The sequence below is a fragment of the Tenrec ecaudatus genome, chromosome 7, assembly GCF_050624435.1.
Source record: "Tenrec ecaudatus isolate mTenEca1 chromosome 7, mTenEca1.hap1, whole genome shotgun sequence".
NCBI lineage: Eukaryota > Metazoa > Chordata > Mammalia > Afrosoricida > Tenrecidae > Tenrec > Tenrec ecaudatus.
This window is the reverse complement of record NC_134536.1, coordinates 20,718,582-20,736,794: the sequence shown is the minus strand read 5'-3', so window position 1 is coordinate 20,736,794 and position 18,213 is coordinate 20,718,582. Positions and strand designations below refer to the sequence as shown.

General features: G+C 40.5%; 1 protein-coding gene across 3 annotated transcripts in view; it reads left to right on the top strand.

The window, feature by feature from the left end:
• STXBP5 (syntaxin binding protein 5) overlaps positions 1 to 18,213 on the top strand; it is a 181,957-nt gene that overhangs the window by 22,711 nt on the left and 141,033 nt on the right. For all 3 annotated transcript variants that reach the window (XM_075554419.1, XM_075554420.1, XM_075554421.1), the window contains exons 3-4: positions 6,820 to 6,901; positions 9,213 to 9,313. In XM_075554419.1, coding sequence (XP_075410534.1) covers positions 6,820 to 6,901; positions 9,213 to 9,313 — 183 coding nt within the window. The remainder of the gene's footprint in view (positions 1 to 6,819; positions 6,902 to 9,212; positions 9,314 to 18,213) is intronic.

The window sequence follows — 18,213 nt, the reverse complement described above, 5'->3', positions numbered from 1 at the left end:
GCCTTTATTCTGCAGCTCCTTTTCATCAATAAGCCGAGTAGGATGGTGCTGTGTAGACAAGGACCAAGAGTCTAGCTCAGCAGGAAATACCTGGTGTGCATCAGAGACATTGACTGGTTGGTTCCACGGGAGAAATGACTAGAACGACTGGGTAGGTGTCAGTTAAAGAGCAGGCAGTAGAAAGTTGAGACTAGCAAGGTACTCAAGGGCAGGATGGTGTTTATGCCATTTACCAAAGAATACGTGGGAATTGAGAGTTCAGATTTAAGAATATGTAGTAACTTTTATAAATAGGAATACTCAGTAGTTTATAAACTATAGATATTCACATTTTCAGATACTTGAGGGTTGCTGATGCCACTGTGAACATCGACATGATAAGTAGGAACCATCTCCCCAGTGGGTATGGGTACAGTGCTTGACTGCTTATTTGCTGGTAAAACTCATGTTGCAGTAAAACTCATGTTCAGTAATGGCAGTATTAAGGATTTTATATGCAAGAAATAGTCATCATCAAAGTTTGAAGAATATGAATATTTTTATCCAAGGTATTTTCTGTAGATGATATGTATCAAGAGCAAGAGAAAATAATGAGAGCAAATGTAACTTTATATTACCTTAGGCTAACCTTCTTATTCAATTAAGTTTTCCCCTCTAATTCAATTAGCTAACCTGATGACATGGGTCACAGGTATAGATGTGTGTTGTATTAGTTTCTTGAAAATGTTGTGTACTCACAAATTTCCATTTCCCAAATGGAGTCAGATGGAGGCCCCAGTCCTGTGTACCTCTCTACACACCTCACTTCTGGGACACTCACACATGGTTCTCCATATTGCACCTAGCGTGGGCAGTAGACTCTACTCCCGTCCCTCCTCAATATCCTATCCCCCCCTCTCCTTGTTTCATCCCCTGTCCCTGACATCCTTGTTTTATCTATTTTCCATTCATTTCCCATTTTTAGAAAGCATTCTTATACAATTCTGTGTGTGTGTCTTTCAGTATATTCTAGCTATACAAAGAGGTAGATCAGATTTTCTTTTTTTTTGAGGGTATGGAACTGTCTATTAATAGCCACATTCATCATGTCATAAATCATGGAGCAGCCACCTAGATTTCACAGACCAAATCTGACCTGCTGCTTGCTTTCATAAGTAGTTACTTGAAACCCACCTGCCAGTGCCCATAAAGAGTATTTTATTGGGACACAGAAACACCTATTTGTTTTTGTCTGTTTCCTGTCTTTAGTTGCTTTTGCAGTGCATCTGTACACTTGAGAATAACAGAACCTACATGGCCTACAAAGCCCAACATTTGTATTACCATGCCACTTAAAAAGGTCCCCTTATTCCTGGCGTAAGATTATTCCTTAACAACAACAATAATAATATTTCAGTTAAAACTGCCCCTGGCAAAAGCGATTTCTGTAGCCCTTGCGAGGCAGGCTTGACCCTGAGAACAGGCTACTGTGGCAGTCTATAGTCAAGCTTTGCATAACTCATGGTCACAAGAAAGATTTTACACCAGGCACATAAAACTGAAGGGAGCTTACGTACTTGAAACATTGTCTAGGGGTTTCACTGTAGCCTCTATTTATGTTAAGGCAATTAATGGTCTCTCAGTAGGCAAATTGCTGAGGCAGAGTGCTTGGAACAGTTTGTGTTCAAGGTTGATTGTTTCTTTCATTGTTTTTCCCCTTGTACACCAACAGTTATTTCAAGCCAAAGTCATCAATGCAGCAAGTTAAATAACAGTGATGGCCATTCCTGCAGGGGCAGTGTATTATTTACTGTGTCTCTTCTAGCCACTGTCCTCACTTTGCCACCAAACGACCTATTTCTGCATGCATCTGTTCAGAAGGTGGGTGAGAGACTGATAGGTAATTGTGACAGGATTCCCTAGCATGCCATCCTGCAGTGTATAAAATGAGGCCTCTGAAAAACACAAGGAGGGATCTTGTATTAGCAAGAGCCAGGAGTGGAGCACAGCCTCTAGGCCCAAGATCTCTGTGCAGTGAACTTCAGTAGTCAACGGTACCATCAGAGGAGCTGCAGTAGAAGTAGGAGGCAGGGCACGGGACAGAGTAATGGACTGACCTAGCTGGTAGAGCAAGTGAAGATGGGTGCTGTTGTGAAGGAGGTTGGCTTGCAGAGTGGGGTTCCTCTAGGCCAGCTGTTCTCAACCTGTAGGTCGAACGACCCTTTCACAGGGGTTGCCCAATTTCCAACAGTAGCAAATTACAGTTATGAAGTAGCAATGAAAACAGTTTGATGGTTGGGGTTCACCACCACATGAGGAATTGTATTAAAGGGTCGTGGCATTAGGAAGGTTGAGAACCACTGCTCTCGACACTTATTGGAACCAGAGCTGAGTGCCTTTGGGTTGAGGCGTGCAACAGAGTGACATACCCCTTTGGGCCTTGATAGCAGACCGGAGAGAACTTTGTGACATGTGAAAACTCAATCTTGAGAATTTCTTATTAGCCTAACAAATTGTTATAACTTCCTTAATAAATCCTTTCGTCATGAATTTGATCTGTGAGTTCTGTGTAGCCATTACAATGGATTCAAGAACCCAGAGAGATAAAATAGAGAGCATTAATTAAGACAACTCACCTGCCAAGAGGATACTGTAGATGGCTTGCTTCTCACAGCAGCCTGCAAGCTGGATAGGTATTACCTGCATTCTCCAGATTGGCAAATGGGCAGGTTTAATAATGCTCCTCAGTCACAGCAAATGGTCTTCAGTTTTCACTGTGCCTCAGCTGTTTCTGGTAGTCCTTGAGAAAAATAACATCTACCCATTCTTCACTTCTGATGTTTTGAATTTATTAAATATGCAATAAAGCCATAACCTCACTGCCAGGAGAAAGAGGCTCCTACACAGGGGTCCCTATGAGTCTGAATTAACTTGGTCTTCTTTCCACTCTACCATATGTAAGTGATCTGTTCTTTAACTTTTCATTTGAAACCTTTTGTTATGAAATAATGATATATTATGAAGTTCTTCAATCCCTCTGCTCCACCCCTCTCTCAATTCTTAGGGCTCTGTTAGCAAAAACTCTGTAGGCTGGCTGCAGCTGTCTACTACTGCCCTGTGCAAAGGAGTCGGCAGCTGTGTGGTGGAAGATCCCTTCCCTTCCCTGCGTCTCCGAATTTTCATCTGTGAAATAAGGTGGTGGTGGTGTCAGGTGTCCATGGTGTTGGTTCAAACTCACAGCGACCCTAGGTGCTACTGAATGAACCACCACCAGGGCCTGTGCCTTCCATCCTCACCACTGTTCTTAGTCTAAGCACATTGTTGCAGCCACTGTGTCAGTCTGTCTCATTGAGGGCCTTCCTCATTTCAAATAAGGATAGTAAGAATATTTCCAAGTACCTGTGAAGAATAACTACAACTATAGAATTAAGGGACAGTGCCTGAAATTTAATGGATATACAGTAAGTAGTTCTTAAAATTATATTAACAAAACCTATTGATCATCTTAGCTAGAAGTTAAGAGATTACACTATGTCATAAAAATAGTACGGCATTGTCTGGAGTTGAGCTGAAGTGAAACCTTTGTTGGCTTCCATGTGACAGCCTTCCTGGTGGTACTGACACATTTCATCTTTGGCGATTAAAATATTGACTGATGCCCACAGAGTACTAAAGTTTCAAGACCAGTAGGCTACTTCCTAAGAGTTTGAAATTACTAGGGCAGTTTGCATTTTCTTTGATGAGGTGTGGATAAAGGACCTCAGGGATTGGAAAAGAGGTAATGAGACTCCCAAAGCATGGTGTTCACATTGCACTGCTAGTATTTTAGCTTATCCGCTGCCTTCGAGCCAGGTCAGATAAGCGAGGCTTCATTCCATTCATGTCAATATGGGAATTAGTGTACTAATTTAGTGCCAAAAAGAATAACTTAATTGGGAATATTAGAATTTTAATCGCTGGGCTGTAAAAAGGACGGGGGTCTAGATTATCATCTGAAAAAACGATGCGTCAGCAGAAATGGGGAGCATCCCTTTCCTTGGTCTTCCAGGATGTGAACAAGCAGGACCAACAGCAGATGTCTGAAGTCTGACTCCGGGTGGTTGCATTCTTGCGTTCGTCTAATAGCAAGAGAAAAGGGAAATACAGGGCCTTGAAGAAGAGCGGGTGGCTGTTGGTGCTCATTGTCAGTGAGTGGTGGCCTGCCCATGGCGACGACACATGTGCAGAGTGGAGCTGCCCCAGAGGGCTTTCAAGGCTGTGACCTTTAGGAAGCAGATGGAAGGCTTGTCTTCTCAGGCTCCTCTGATTAGGCTCAGGTGCCAAGCCCGGGGCTAAGTATGGGGCCTTACAGCATTTGTGTCTCCCAAGTCCTCCAAAGCGTAGGGCCCTAATGATTGCACATGCTCACTTAGTCTCACGGTTCTTCCAGGGTAGCAGAAAGCTGCCCTTGTAATAAACGTGTCATAATCATACAGTAGGAAAAATAATACCTTGTATGTAAACACCTAGAAACTTTCTTAGAAATCCAAGTGAAAAAAGCCTATGTGGAAAACAGGAATTTGACCTATGATATAGTTATTTTTTAATTAAGCGACATTTATTAAATGGGAGACATTTATTAATAGAATGCAGAGAGAGCGGAAGAGTCCCTGGCTTGTGCAAAAGGTCATCGTGCTGGGCGGCTAACTGAAAGCTTAGTGGTTCGAGGCCTCAGAAAGACCTGGCAGGCACTTCTCAAAAATCTGCATCTGCAGCCCTCCAGAGCCTGGTTCAGCGACACGCAGGGCCGCCCTGAAGTGCGGTCGAGCTGTTGGCTTTTAAGACTATCTGTCGGTGAGTCTACATTGAGAGAGCTGTGATTTTATTTATTTGATTTGTTTAATCATTTTATTGGGAGGTCTAATTCCATAATCCAATTGGCTCAAGCATAATTGTACCATTGCTACCACCATCAGTTTCCAAACATTTTCTTTCTTCTTGAACTCTTTGTGTTAGCTCTCCTTTATCCCCTCCCACACTTACCCTACCCTTTCAGAAACCCTTAATTATGTTGTATATTATTATTTGCCATTGTCTTACACCATCCAGTCTATCCATTCACTTTAAATTCTGTTTATACAGTCATCATTGCTATCAGCTCCCTTTCCCCCCCCTCTCCCCGCCCCTCTTTCTGTACCTTGGAATCATTACTCCTGCTACTGTTTCTGAAGGGTTCGCTATCTTGGCTTTCTTGCTTCGAATGATGACTTATGCAGATGAACATACGCAGGTTTAACAATAAGGTAAAACAAAAACCACAATGGTAAAGGGAGGAGATACTAAAGAAATAGAGGATAGTTATGTGGTTCATCAGTGTTATACTGCACCCTGGGTTTATCATCTCTTCTGTGTGGCCCTTCTGTGAGGGACTGTCCAATTATCTTACAGGTGGGTTTGTTTCTTTACCTTGTCTATACTCCTTCACATTAATTTGCTTATTTTTGAACTTCTGATCTTTATCCCTGATGACACGTCGTGATCACACAGGCTGGTGTGCTTCTTCCACGTGGGCTTTGTTGCTTCACTGCTAGATGGCCGCTTGTTTATCCTCAAGCCTTTAAGACCCCAGATGCTGTATCTTTTGATAGCCAGACACCCTCAGTTTTCATTAAATTGCATCAACTTATTTTAAAATTTTGTTCTGTCTTATCTATGAATATTTATTAAGTAGTGAGACGTGGGTTAGCAGAGGAGCATTTTAAACAGCCAACTTCTGATTTCAGGCTTACAGAGGTAACCTGCAGATAGCAGTGCCAAGCAGGTAGGCGTCTTTATCAGTGTGTGGGCTTTGGTTTTGGTTTGTTGTAGAGTCAGCCGAGGGAACCAGAATGCTTAGGTTGAAGTCCCATCTTTGCTGCTCTCTAACTGTGTGACTGGAGGAGCTCTAGTGCCATAGTTGCTGCGAATCACAGACTTAGATCTAAAGAGCTACCTACAGCTGTGGAAACCCAGCAGGGCTGTTCCCACCCATCTTAGAGAGCGCCGTGAGAGGGTGACTCCGTGGCAGGGAGATTGGGGGTGCTTCCTGAGCTGTGTCACTTGGAGAAATTACTTAAGTTCTCTATTTCAGTTCTTGTACCTGTTTAAATGGTGGAAAATTTAACATTCTTGGGTTCTGAGGATGAAATGGTACACGTTTACTATCATGCCTAAGCCATAGGAAATGCTATTTGATTGTTGTGATGATAATATAATTCATATGTACGTATTTGCATATTAATATGTATTCATGACTTTTAATAGAGTAATCAATTTATTGGTGGTAGTACATCATGCTTCAATTAGAGAAATGTAATCATGCCATTCTTCATTATAAAAAGATACCAGTGCAAGAATGAAAAATGTCAGTAAAAATGATGGTTTCTAAAAGCAGTATTCCAAAGGGATGTGTCTACTTTTCAAAGGTGTTTGTTGACTCAGGTAAAAGTAGATGCACAACTACCTTTTCTCTCTCTGCTTTGCTTTTCTAAGTTGAAGAAGCAAATATGGACCAATGTAAACCTACATCTACTAAGTATTATCCTGCTTTTGTATGTTGCTGGTTTTAGAGTTTCAGTTTTACTAGAAGGAACAAGAGTCCTCTTTCTTTTAGATCTGTAATCTTTTAAATCTTCTCATTATCAGCAGAAACTAGTTTACAGATTAAATTGCTATGTAATGAGCCTAATTCTCTATCTGGACTTCACTGGGCAGCCCGTGTCTTTCTCAGGCCATCAGAATACTTACCAGTCTATTGTGTAACTTACCGTCATCCAAAAAAGCCCGCATATACCATAAGCTCCTTAATGGGACTAATAACAGCTTTGGTCGCCCAGGAGTAGAATGCTACTGCCAACACGACAGCGGAGCTGCGGTAATCCAGCTCCAGTTCCTGATTAATGAGGTGAGTGAATTGATTTAATATCTCCTACTTATCTATGAACAGGGCCACAGCTTGTCTTTTAGGTTTCTCGCATGCATTCATTCTAAAAAGTTTCAGCAAATAAGGTCTTATAGGTCAGGCATAATAGTAATTTGTACAAAAGCATTATATTGGCCAGTAATGAGTAACATATTTTCTCAGAAAAATATTTAAAATTGGATGTAAAGTAAACGTTTTGGTAGAGCATTTTGTATTTTAAGTTTTAGGATTATTGAAAGTCAGGTAGTGTCTAAGCTCTGTATTAGCATTTTAAGTGTTGAGCATGTTGATGAATTTTTAAATACGTACAGCTGAGAAGCTAACATCCACCAACCACGGTTACCTGCCAATGTCTGCAGTAGCACGCTCAGTTGCGTGGCAGTTTGTCGAAGGCATTGGAAATCTCTTTCCTTTTCGTGGAATATAAAATTTGGAAGGAGCTAGTGAACATGTGGGTTTTCTCAGCAAAGGAAACATTGTGTTTGCTTATTTATTGTTTTTAAGTATGAGGAGTCCTAAGACTACATTACGCCCAACTGGTGCCAGGTAAGGGTATGGTGATCTTAGAAAGGAAGAAAGAGAAATGACTAAAAAAAAAAGACTACTGTCTTTAGAGAGGAGGATATTTTGTGGACACTCTCTTTGCCGTTAAGTCCCTGGCTTCCATGGAAAAAAGTTTAAACTGTCAATGAGTGCAAAAGTGGTGAATGCTTCAGGTTTTGTTTGCTTTTCATGTTAGAGGATTTAGAAGAGGAAACAGAGCTAAAAATGGCAATATAAATACTCATGAAAAGTGTGATCCAAATAATAGTCATTAAAACTGTGAGCCAAATAACATACTGCATACCGACTATTTGAACACCTAAATTTTAAAAATTGTGATTAAAATTGTTACTCCACACGACAGCATTCTTTTCAACAAGAGCCACCTAGAGGTCCTTAAAAATGTCTACTTTATTTTACATGCTAAAGTTTTACTTAAAAAGGCACTTTAAAATAGCTACTTTAAAAAAAATTGCTTAGCAAATGTAGGAGAATTAAACGGGATAATCTGGCATTGGGAGTATGCAGTGCTTTCAGTTTTGTAGAGCCATCCGGAGGCAAAGGAGATTGGGAGGAGGTCAACAGTTACTGCTACTTGAGGCTTTAACCTTGAGATTTGAGCATGGGGAAATATCGTGCAAAGGAAGGTGACACACTCTGAAACTGATAGAAATAAGAATGGACAGTGTGTGCTGTTGCTGCCCTGAATCTTTTGAATTTCTTTACTTCAAAATGATAGAGATCAGAAGATTCCACTAGTGAAAGAGAGAGTTGACTTTCAAGCAGTTAAATTGTAGCAATATGAGTTACACAAAAGCTAGTTCTCATGGGATTATTTTGAAGTTAGAAGGCAATTGAGAAGTTATTTAATATAATTCTTGTCTTTAGAACTATTTGAATCTTGCCGGATAGTTGACATTTTCTTTTTTCTTTGTGAGGTGACTTCTTAAAAAGAGGGATACTGTAAGATTTCCTACAGTAATCTAAATGTTTGGAATTACAAACATTGAATGAACTTCATATTAATTCTTCATGTCATTCTTCTCTCAGTTGCCAATTAATCTTAACTGATTCCTTTGTTGAAAAATAGTGATATACCGTCTCTTAGTAAATTCTTAGTCTTGTTCACACAGTAGAATCATCTCTGGAGGCTTTTATAATATACCTTCAGAGCCCCACAGATTAGACATTCTGTTTTGCTCAGTCTGGAGTAAGTCTGGTCTGCCTTCCTGATTTTCCTCTGCTGCCTGCCAGAATTTTCTTCTTTGAACCTAATAGTATTTCATTGTATTAGTTGTTTAAATTTCTAGACTAGTCAGAATTTTTAATCCTTTGGACAATGAAGCCACCGTGCATTCCATGATATCTTTATTTTCCATCTCAGTCTAGCAGATTCTAGTCACAGTAAGCACTGTCATATGGATTTGTCTTGAGTCTGGTAAAACAGCCATTATGTCACAATGTATTGGCCATGAAGTATGCACAACAATGACTAAGTGATTTACAGTCTGATGTTATAGAGATTTCAATCACAATATCTACCTTTTGGATTATAATATTTAAATTACTGAGGTACTTAAAGTATATGTATACATCTGCTTAGAATTTTGGTGAGGCCAATGTGTATTGGAACTGAATATGTGGCAGAAGGTTTTGAGATTTAGGGAAGAGGTTTTTGGTAGCTAGTTAGTAGCGGCATAATGTGTGAAGAATGTATTGTATATGAAATGCGTTGTCATCTATTTTTCAGGGAGCTCTTGTGAGTGCCTTGGCTGATGATACTTTACACTTATGGAATCTACGTCAAAAGAGACCCGCCATACTACATTCACTTAAATTCTGCAGAGAAAGGTAAGAAAGGATGTTTGCTATTTCATTTCAGAATTTACTGTTTGAATTTTATTCTTTTATTTATGTGCAATGTGAAAAATTTTAAAAAGGCCACACAGTGAAAAGCAATTTTTATTCCTTTCTATACTTGTCTTCCTCCCCCAAGGAAACCACGCAAATTTGTTGTTTGTTCTTCTAAAAATACTTGTAGCCTGTGTATAAGCAGAAACCTCTATATATAGCTCTCTCTTGCTTTTTTTTTTGCACAATAAGGAGGGCATTGCATATTCTTTTAGGAACATGTTCTTGTTTATCAGTGTATTTTCCAGACTGTGCCATATCGGGATATTTCAGTGTTCTGCTGTCATTTTCACAATGACAGTGGTAGTCTGTTGTTCTGAAGTGATGGTTTATTCAGTCGTGCCTCATCGATGGAAATGTATGGCATTTCCAGTTTGTTCTCAGTTTGTTTCGGTGTAAAGTTCTGTGCTGAGCACATACTTTAGACGTGTGATCAGGAAGAGTCAGAGAAAAGGCAGAAGACCGTCAATGAAGTGGATCGACTTGGCAGCTGCAACAATGGGTTCAAACAAGGCAGAGATGTTGATGAAGGCATAGGACCAGGCACTGTTTTGCTCCATGGGGCACAGGATCATTATGAGTTAGGAGTGACTTGATGCCATCTGACACCGTTATGATATATGTGTGTCTTTGTAATCACAGAGAAGTACAATTACAGAACTTGAGAAAGTGGAAGATGAGAAACATAGTGTTATTATCTCCTTACATCACTGCCAAAGCATTGAGCATCATCACCCCATCTTTAAAACCATCAGACCTAACACTTGTTACTGCCAGACATATTTGTATATTGTTCTTGTGAATAATGGCTAGATGGATGTTTTTAGTATTGCCGTTAAGGAGAAGTGTCAGGTAACTCGTTATAAGTGAGGAGTAGATTGTAGTTTTGGATCCGCTGGGTCAAAAGTATTGGTATTTTAGACTTCAAGGTTTTGTTTTTGTATTTGCTTTCCAAATAAGTGCCATCCATTGGTACTGTTTGAGAATGCTATTTCTCACCTTCTACTTAATGTTTGATGGCCTTAAAAATAGGATACCATATCGTTTTAATTTGCTACTCTTCCAGGGTCATGAACATCTTTTCTGTATCTATAAGGTATTTTTACTTCTTTTTATAAACTTTTCTTGAATTCTGTCTGTTTTCCTTATTGTTTCTTTTTCTCACTAATATGTAAATGTTCCACCACTGGTCTGTTAGTTTCTTGTCTTTGGTGGCTTTTGTGTTGCTGTGATGTTACGCTACCAGTATTTCAAATACCGGCAATGTCACCCTGGTGGACTGAGTTCAATGTAGCTTTCAAACTAGGGCATAGGAGGAAGGAAGAACTTGCGGATCTACTTCTGAAAAAGATTGACTAGTGTCAGTGGATAGCAGTGAAACATGTTTTGAAAGGTGAGTCCCTCAGGTTGGAATGCATTCAAGTACAACTGTGGCAGAACTACCTCTACAATGTAGTCAACCGTAATGATGTGGACGAAGCAAAGCTTTTGTGATTTCCATTTGCTGATGGGGCAAGACTAGAAAACAGCTGCAAACATACAATAGTGATTAGACCATGGAATGTACAAAGTATGAATCTAGAAATATTGGATGTTGTCACAGATCTTGCTGACATTGTGTATTATATGGATGTATTATAGTTTGTTTATCCATTCACCTTATGAAGGGCATCTTGCTTGTTTCAGTTTTGGGCTCTTTGGGATTGCTTATATGCTGTAAATATTCATGTGCAGGTTTTCTACAAAAAAAAAGTTTTCAACACAGTTGGGTAAATACCTGGAGGAATGGTTGCTATATCATATAAGACTATGTATATCTTTATAATAAGCTGTTCAGCTGTTGTCCAAAGTGCTTGTACCTTTTTGCATTCCCACCATCAGTGATTAGGAATTCCTGTAATTCCATATTTTTTTCCAGCATTTGGTGGTGCTAGTTCGCTGTTGTTTTTAACATTTCAAATGAGTTTGTAAAGAAAACAAAATCTCATGGGAGACATCGGACAGTGCAAGATATGACATAATAATAATTTGTAAATTATCAAGGGCTCATAAGGGAGAGGGGAGTGAGGAGGGAGGGGAAAAATGAGGAGCTGATGCCAGGAGCTTGGGTGGAGAGCGGATGTTTTTGAGAATGATGAGGGCGATGAATGTACAAATGATGTATGTATCTTTACACAATTTACTTTACACAATTGATGTATGTATGGATTGTGATAATAGTTGTATGAGTCCCTAATAAAATGATTTTAAAAAATCCCTAAAAAAAGAAAAAATCCTCACAGCTGGATCAACAAACAGCAAAGCAGTAAATGGAGCAACGATCGCCATTGTCAAGGATTTCAGTTTCCTTGAGTCTGTGATCAATGCTCATGGAAGCAACGGCAAAGAAACCAAACGTAGCACATTGTCCAAGACAAATCTACTGCTAAGACCTCTTTAAAAATGTAAAGAGTAAGAATGTTGCTTTCGGAACTAAAGCGCTCCTGACCTAATTCCTGGTATCTCTTGTCACCTCTGCTGTATGTGAAAGCAGGACAATGAGTAAGGAAGACAGAAGAGAAAGATAATTAACATGTTTGAATTACTGTATTTATGAAAAATATTAAATATACCATGGTGTACCAGAAGAACAAACAAATCTGTTCAGGCGAAAGTAAAGTCAGAATGCTCCTCAGAGGCAGGGCCGGGAAGTCTTTTTCTCATGTACTTCGGTCATGCAGTCTGGAGGGCGTAGGGCCTGGAGCAGTGCACCATGCTTGAGGTCATGATAAGAGTGACACAGGGGCTGCAAGGATGAGCTCAAGCATAACAACTGGAAGATGGCACGGGACTGGGCAGCGGGTCCTGCTGTTCTGTGTGGGACCCCTGCAGGTGGAGACTGTTGAAAGGCACCTAACAAGAGTGACAGCAAAGGGTGTGTAGTGTATTCAATTTCCTAATGACATAGGATGTCAAGCTGCTTCTTACATGCTTGCCTTTCATCTGTGTATATTTATCAATAAGGTATCCATCCAGATTTTTGTGTGTCCTTATTGATGTTGGACTTATTTCCTTATTGTTGAGTTCTTTTTATATTTTACATATAAGTCCCGTCTAAAATATTTATTTTGCAAATATTCTCTCCCAGGGTGTGGGTTGTCATTCCATTGACTTAGAAGATTTTTTTTCTACAGCAGATACTAATTTTAATGAAGCCCAGCTTACATGGGTTGTGCTTTTAATGTTGAGTCTAAAATGTTACTATCAAACCTACCATTGCCTCCTATGCTGTCTTCCGGAAATGTGATAATTTTGCATTGTATATTTAGGTACATAACCTATTTTCTGTGGATTTTTGTGAAAGGTCAAATTTTGTGAATTTGCCAGGTCCTAGATTTGGGGGTGCCTGTGTGCTCCCTCTAACTGTCCAGCTGTTTCAGCAGCATTTGTTAAGAAGACTGCCCTTTCTCTGTTGAATTGCCTTTGCCACTTTGCCAAAATGCAGTTGGCCATCTTCTGCGTTTGTATGGCTCTGTTGCTGGCAGGAGTGCGAATTCTAGAGGATGGCTACATTTCATACCAGTGGATAGCCACACTCCTTAGGTGAATTTTCTCAGCATTTTTTTAAAGCAAATTCTATATGCAAGAGATTTACCTTACACAATTCATGTACATATCATATACATCTTAAAAATATGTAAATCTCAGTAGGCTTATGTTTACAATCCCTAATAGTATTACATGTAAACTGAACTCTTTAGATCAGCAGTTTTTAACATGAGTCGTGACCCCTTGGGGGTCAAATGACCCTTTCTCAGGGGTTACCCCGATTCATAGCTGTAGCAAAATTAGAGTTATGAAGTAGCAACGAAAATAATTTTATGTTTGGGGCGTCAGCACAACATGAGGAACTATGTTAAAGAGTCACGGAATTAGGTAGGTTGAGAACCCCTGCTTTAGATGCTAGCTAGCTAGCTACGACCCTTTGTGGTCCAAGACTTCAGGCTTCTTTCTTACTGCCTTCCCCTCCTGACTCCCACACGCTGCTGACCTGTAATCCTGTACGATGCTGCCTGCGCCCTCTCCTTAGTTTTCAGTGTGGTGCTGCTTCTGCTTTTCCTGTGTTGGTAATGGAGACTAGTTAAGAGAAAGGATTCTGGTTGCAGATTTTCAGGTTTGAATTAAGGTTGCAAAAGCAGGCAGCTACACATCATCCTGGATTATGGACTATATAGTACAAACGTTTTTAATTGCCAGGGGCACACAGAGAATTTTTTTTTAAGGGGGCAGTAATCCAAGTCAGCTTGAGAATCTTTAAACTGTAAAGTGGAGCTACTACCTCATAGAAATCACATGAAGTGCTGTGTGTTAATTACGTTCCTATTATAGCTGCAGAGATGGTCCATACCGTAGTAATGAATTTGATCATTTTCTTTCCCCATCCTCACACAGGATGCTCTTATTAGGAAATAGAGTCTATCTCTTGGTGCTGGAAGTCTCATGACTTCCTACTTCTCCATAAATCTTTGTTGACTATGCCATTTCCTGTTGAATTCTAAAACTAAAAACATGCTTAGTCCTGCTTTCTTCTCTCCGCTGCTGTGATGAATGAGATGAGCAGTGTTTCTCATGGTCTGCTCCATGGAGTGTTCTTGATAAATTATTAATTATTTTGATTTTCATACCTTACACCCACCGCTGTCTCCCTTCCCCCACAGTTTTTGTTGTTCTTCCACCCGGTGTGTGTGTGTGTGTGTGCGCGCGCGCGTGTGTGTGTGTGTAGGTATGTCAGTAAGTGCTGTTGGTTCCCCCTTTGATTCCCCTCTCTCCACTTTCTCTCTACCCTATTGGTGTCCCTGCTCTTCATTTGTGTACATGTAGGGTTTACCTGACCTGGATTCCGTGTGTCGTGAGCTCTTATCTGTTACCTGTTTACATGCTCCTGTCTAGCTGGCAGTGATAGGCAGGACTGGGGTCATGATAGTTGGGGGTGAGGAAACATCAAGGAACCAGAGGAATATTGTGTGTTTCATCGGTGTTATACTGTTCTCTGGTTGACTCATCTTTCCTTGTGACCCTTTAGCGATGGGATGTCCCATTTTCTTAGCATTTTTTTTTACCTTTTCGGCATCTCTCCCTTCCACGGGTTTATTTGGAAATATTATTTTGTAAGCATAGTTCTACATAAGTGTGTGTATTTATTGTAATTTAGTCAATTCTCAATTGTTTGACTTGTCATGCTTAGTTTGTTTTATTAAGTCAAGCTACTAAAGATTGAGTTTACCCTGCTTATAAGCTCACATGCTACTCTACCACAATTTTTAACATATGTACACAGAAAACCAGGAACTCTGGCTTAGAGACAAAGACTAGTTATTACTCAAAGCAAAAGCTGTAGCCAGAACAACATGTTGCATTGGTTCCCAGAATCCAGATTCCCACTGGGCAATTTGGTGAAGGCCAACTGTTAGCTGCACTTCCATAGGGGGGCGCATTGTAGAAGAGGAACCCCCCAAAAGGAGGTTCTCATCTTATGTCGATGAGCTGAGGCCTTAACCTGCGCGTTCTCCTCTTCGGCAAGGAGAAACCTTATATGTTGTCAGTGAATCTCCTCTGGGGCAGGCTGGAGGATAATTATCTTCACTGTATTGGTCTCTGGAGAGGGAGGTGTCTAAACTTTTCTACCCTGCAGTGTGTCCTTCCTTATCCAAATGTTTTTCCGTAAATACCTTTGCTCAGAGGCATTTTGTAAATTTGCTAAAAATTTTACCGAAATAAAATTTAAATGCCTTACTGTGCAGAAATCTGAGCCCTTAATGTAGAATTATATCTCCCCGCAGTTATGACTTCACTCTGAAAGTGTGTTTTTTCCCTCTCATCTCAACAGACAAAAACTCTTCACTGCATGCTGTGCTTTTAGCTATTGGCCCATGTGTCTGTCCTTTTAGATCCCCATTTTCCTGTTCATTCCTGAGGCCAATCTAATTAGACTGCAGCCGTACTTGTTAAGTTCCATCTAGTGGGTTCTGGCATTCTGAAACCCTGTGGAGAGCAGAAGGACCCCACCCCTGGTTTCAGCCACTGTGACATTCCTTCCTGCTGGGGGTTCTTCCTCTTTTTTGCTGACTCTCTACCAAGCATGATGTCTTTCTCCAGGAACTGGGCCCTCCTGATAACATGCCCAAAGCACATGTGACAGTCCCCCCATCCTTGTTTGTAAGGAATGTTCTGGCTATGCTTGCAAAAGGGATTTGTTCATTTTACTGGAAGTCGCTGATATCTTCAGTATCTATTCCTAACACCAGAATTCAAAAGCATCCGTTTTTCCCTAGGCTTCCCTATTCACTGTCCAGTTCTCACATGCATATGCGGCAACTGAAGATACTATGAGGGCACTTCAGACTGCTTGTGGAAAAGTGGAATTAAGGGATCATGGAATCTTTCCACGAGCTTTGGAAACCCCCTTATTCTATGACTGAGGAGCCCTAATTCGTAATGGTTACGCTTTGGGCTGCTAACTGCAAGCTCAGCAGTTCAAAACCACCAGCTGCTCCTTGGGAGAAGATGGGGCTTTCTACGCCTTTACATAGTTACAGTCTCGGAAACTCACAGGGGCAGTTGGAGTTAATTGATGTTTGGATGGCAGTGAGTTTGGTTTGGTTTTATATGATGGCTTAGGTCACATACCTTTTGTTCTATGTACAGATGCCCCATGAGCACAATTGGGTGTACTAGGATTCCTATTCTTGGAAATGTTATCCATAGTTTGTCATGATTAATGAAATTGAATGCAGAGTCAATAAAACACAAGTAAACATCTTTCTGGCATGCTCAGCTTTCAGCCAAGATCCATCAGATAAAAAACCCCCCAAAACAAGATAGCTCTTGTTCCACATCCTCTTCTGAATCCATTTTGAGTTTCTAGTAGTTCCCTGTTGATGTATTGTTCCAAGCAGTTGCACATTATCGTAATAAAATTTTGCCTGGATTTGCCATTGATGATGTTGCTTGGTGATGTGTGTATTCTGTTGGATCAACCCTCTTTGGACAGGGCACTGTATGGATCCGTTCCAGTCAGCTGGGTTTCAGTTGTTTTGGCAGAGAGTGCTTCGAGTGTTTGATCCAGGTGTTGTAACTTTTCACTTGGTACTCCACTCATCCCGAGAGCCTCATTTTTTGCCAGTGCTCTCAGTGCAACTTGGACTTCTTCCTGCAGTATCATGGGTCCTTGATAATGTGCTCCCTCCATACATGGTTGAAGTCAGCCTTTTCCAGTTGGTGCACTGAGTGTGTCTTCCTTCCTTCTTCATTTGCTACTTCCTGTGTCATTTGTTATTTACCTCATCAAGTCCTTTAGCATTTCAACTTGAGACATGTATGTTTCTTCCAGTTCTTTCCATTCGAGAAATGCTTCCATTTTGGCTTTCTTAACTCCAGGGCCTTTCATATTTCAGTAGAAATACGAAATATGCCTTCTTGAGCTGCCTTTTGAAATTTTCTGTCCAGTTCTCTTTCATTATTTATTCCATTTGCTTTAGCTCCTCTCCATAGAAGAAATTGTTTCAGAGGCTCTTCTGATACCCACTTTGGTCTTTTCTTTCTTTCTTGTCTTTTTAATGATACCCCCCCCGCCCCTATTTCTCATGTGTGATGTCCCATGACTTACCTGATCATTGACCATAAGTATTCAGTGTATCGAATCTGTTCTTGGGGTGGTCTGGTCTCTCAATCCGGGTGAGGTCTGGTTTTTGTGGGATTATTTTATTTTTCCTTAACTTCCATTTGGATTTGCATATGAGCAGTGGAGAATCTGTGACCCCGTTGACCTCTGACCTTGTTCTGACCGAGTATGTTGAGCTTCTTTTCGGCATAGTTCATCTGGTGAGGCCGGCAGTGTATGATCTGAGTTTATGTAGTTGGGAAAAGTTACTTCTAATGAATTCGTCATTGGTCTCAGAAATTCTGTCATGCAGTCTCTGGCATTGTTTCTTTTCCAAAACCATACCTTTCGACTAGAGTTACTCCTTTGTTTTCTTGTCTCATGCTCCACTTGTTCATGATTCGACATTCATCTTCATTGTATGTTCAACCATCTTCGGATTGAAGAAGTTGATAAAAAAAATCTTCATTTTGTTTTCATATCTGGCATTAGTGGTTGGTGAATACATTTGAATAATATGTATAACATCTCATCTTTCTCATAGCCAGATGGTTATTACCCTCTGGGGACAGGGTTGTATGCTGGGGGAAATCTGAAACTGCCCTTTTGACTGTGACTGGGATACTCTCCCTCTTCGTTGTGGCCTTCCTGGCCTGGCGTACCACACATTGGTCTGATTCAGAATGGCCAATACCAGTCCCGTTTAGCTCAGTACTGCCTGGGATAGCAATTGATCTTTAAGTGTTCCACTTCAATTTTGTAAAACACAGCATCTTTATAGTTGCCTAAAAGGCCCGACCTGCCCCTGCTCCCTTCTGCATCTCAGGCACTACCTTACTATCTGACCTAATCGCTTCTCTTGCCAGTATTTTTCCCAATCATGATGGCTTCCTTGCTGTCTCGCAAACAAAGTAAACCCATTGGGTATGTGAATTTTTACAGTTCTTTGCCTTTCTGCCTACTATGCCCACTGTCCACATATCTACCCAATTTCTTTTTAGCTTATTAAGGTATTTGCTCAGAGATCACCTGACTAGAGAATCTTCTTTCATAACTTTCTGTAAAATAAAATATTTTCACCATTCAGAGATTTGTCTTTGCTTTGGAATACCTAGAAAATAACACATATGCGTGGTTTAGTGGACATACATTTATTTTCTCATCATTTAAAGTCTGAATTCGGGGCACCCCCCTGTGGGCC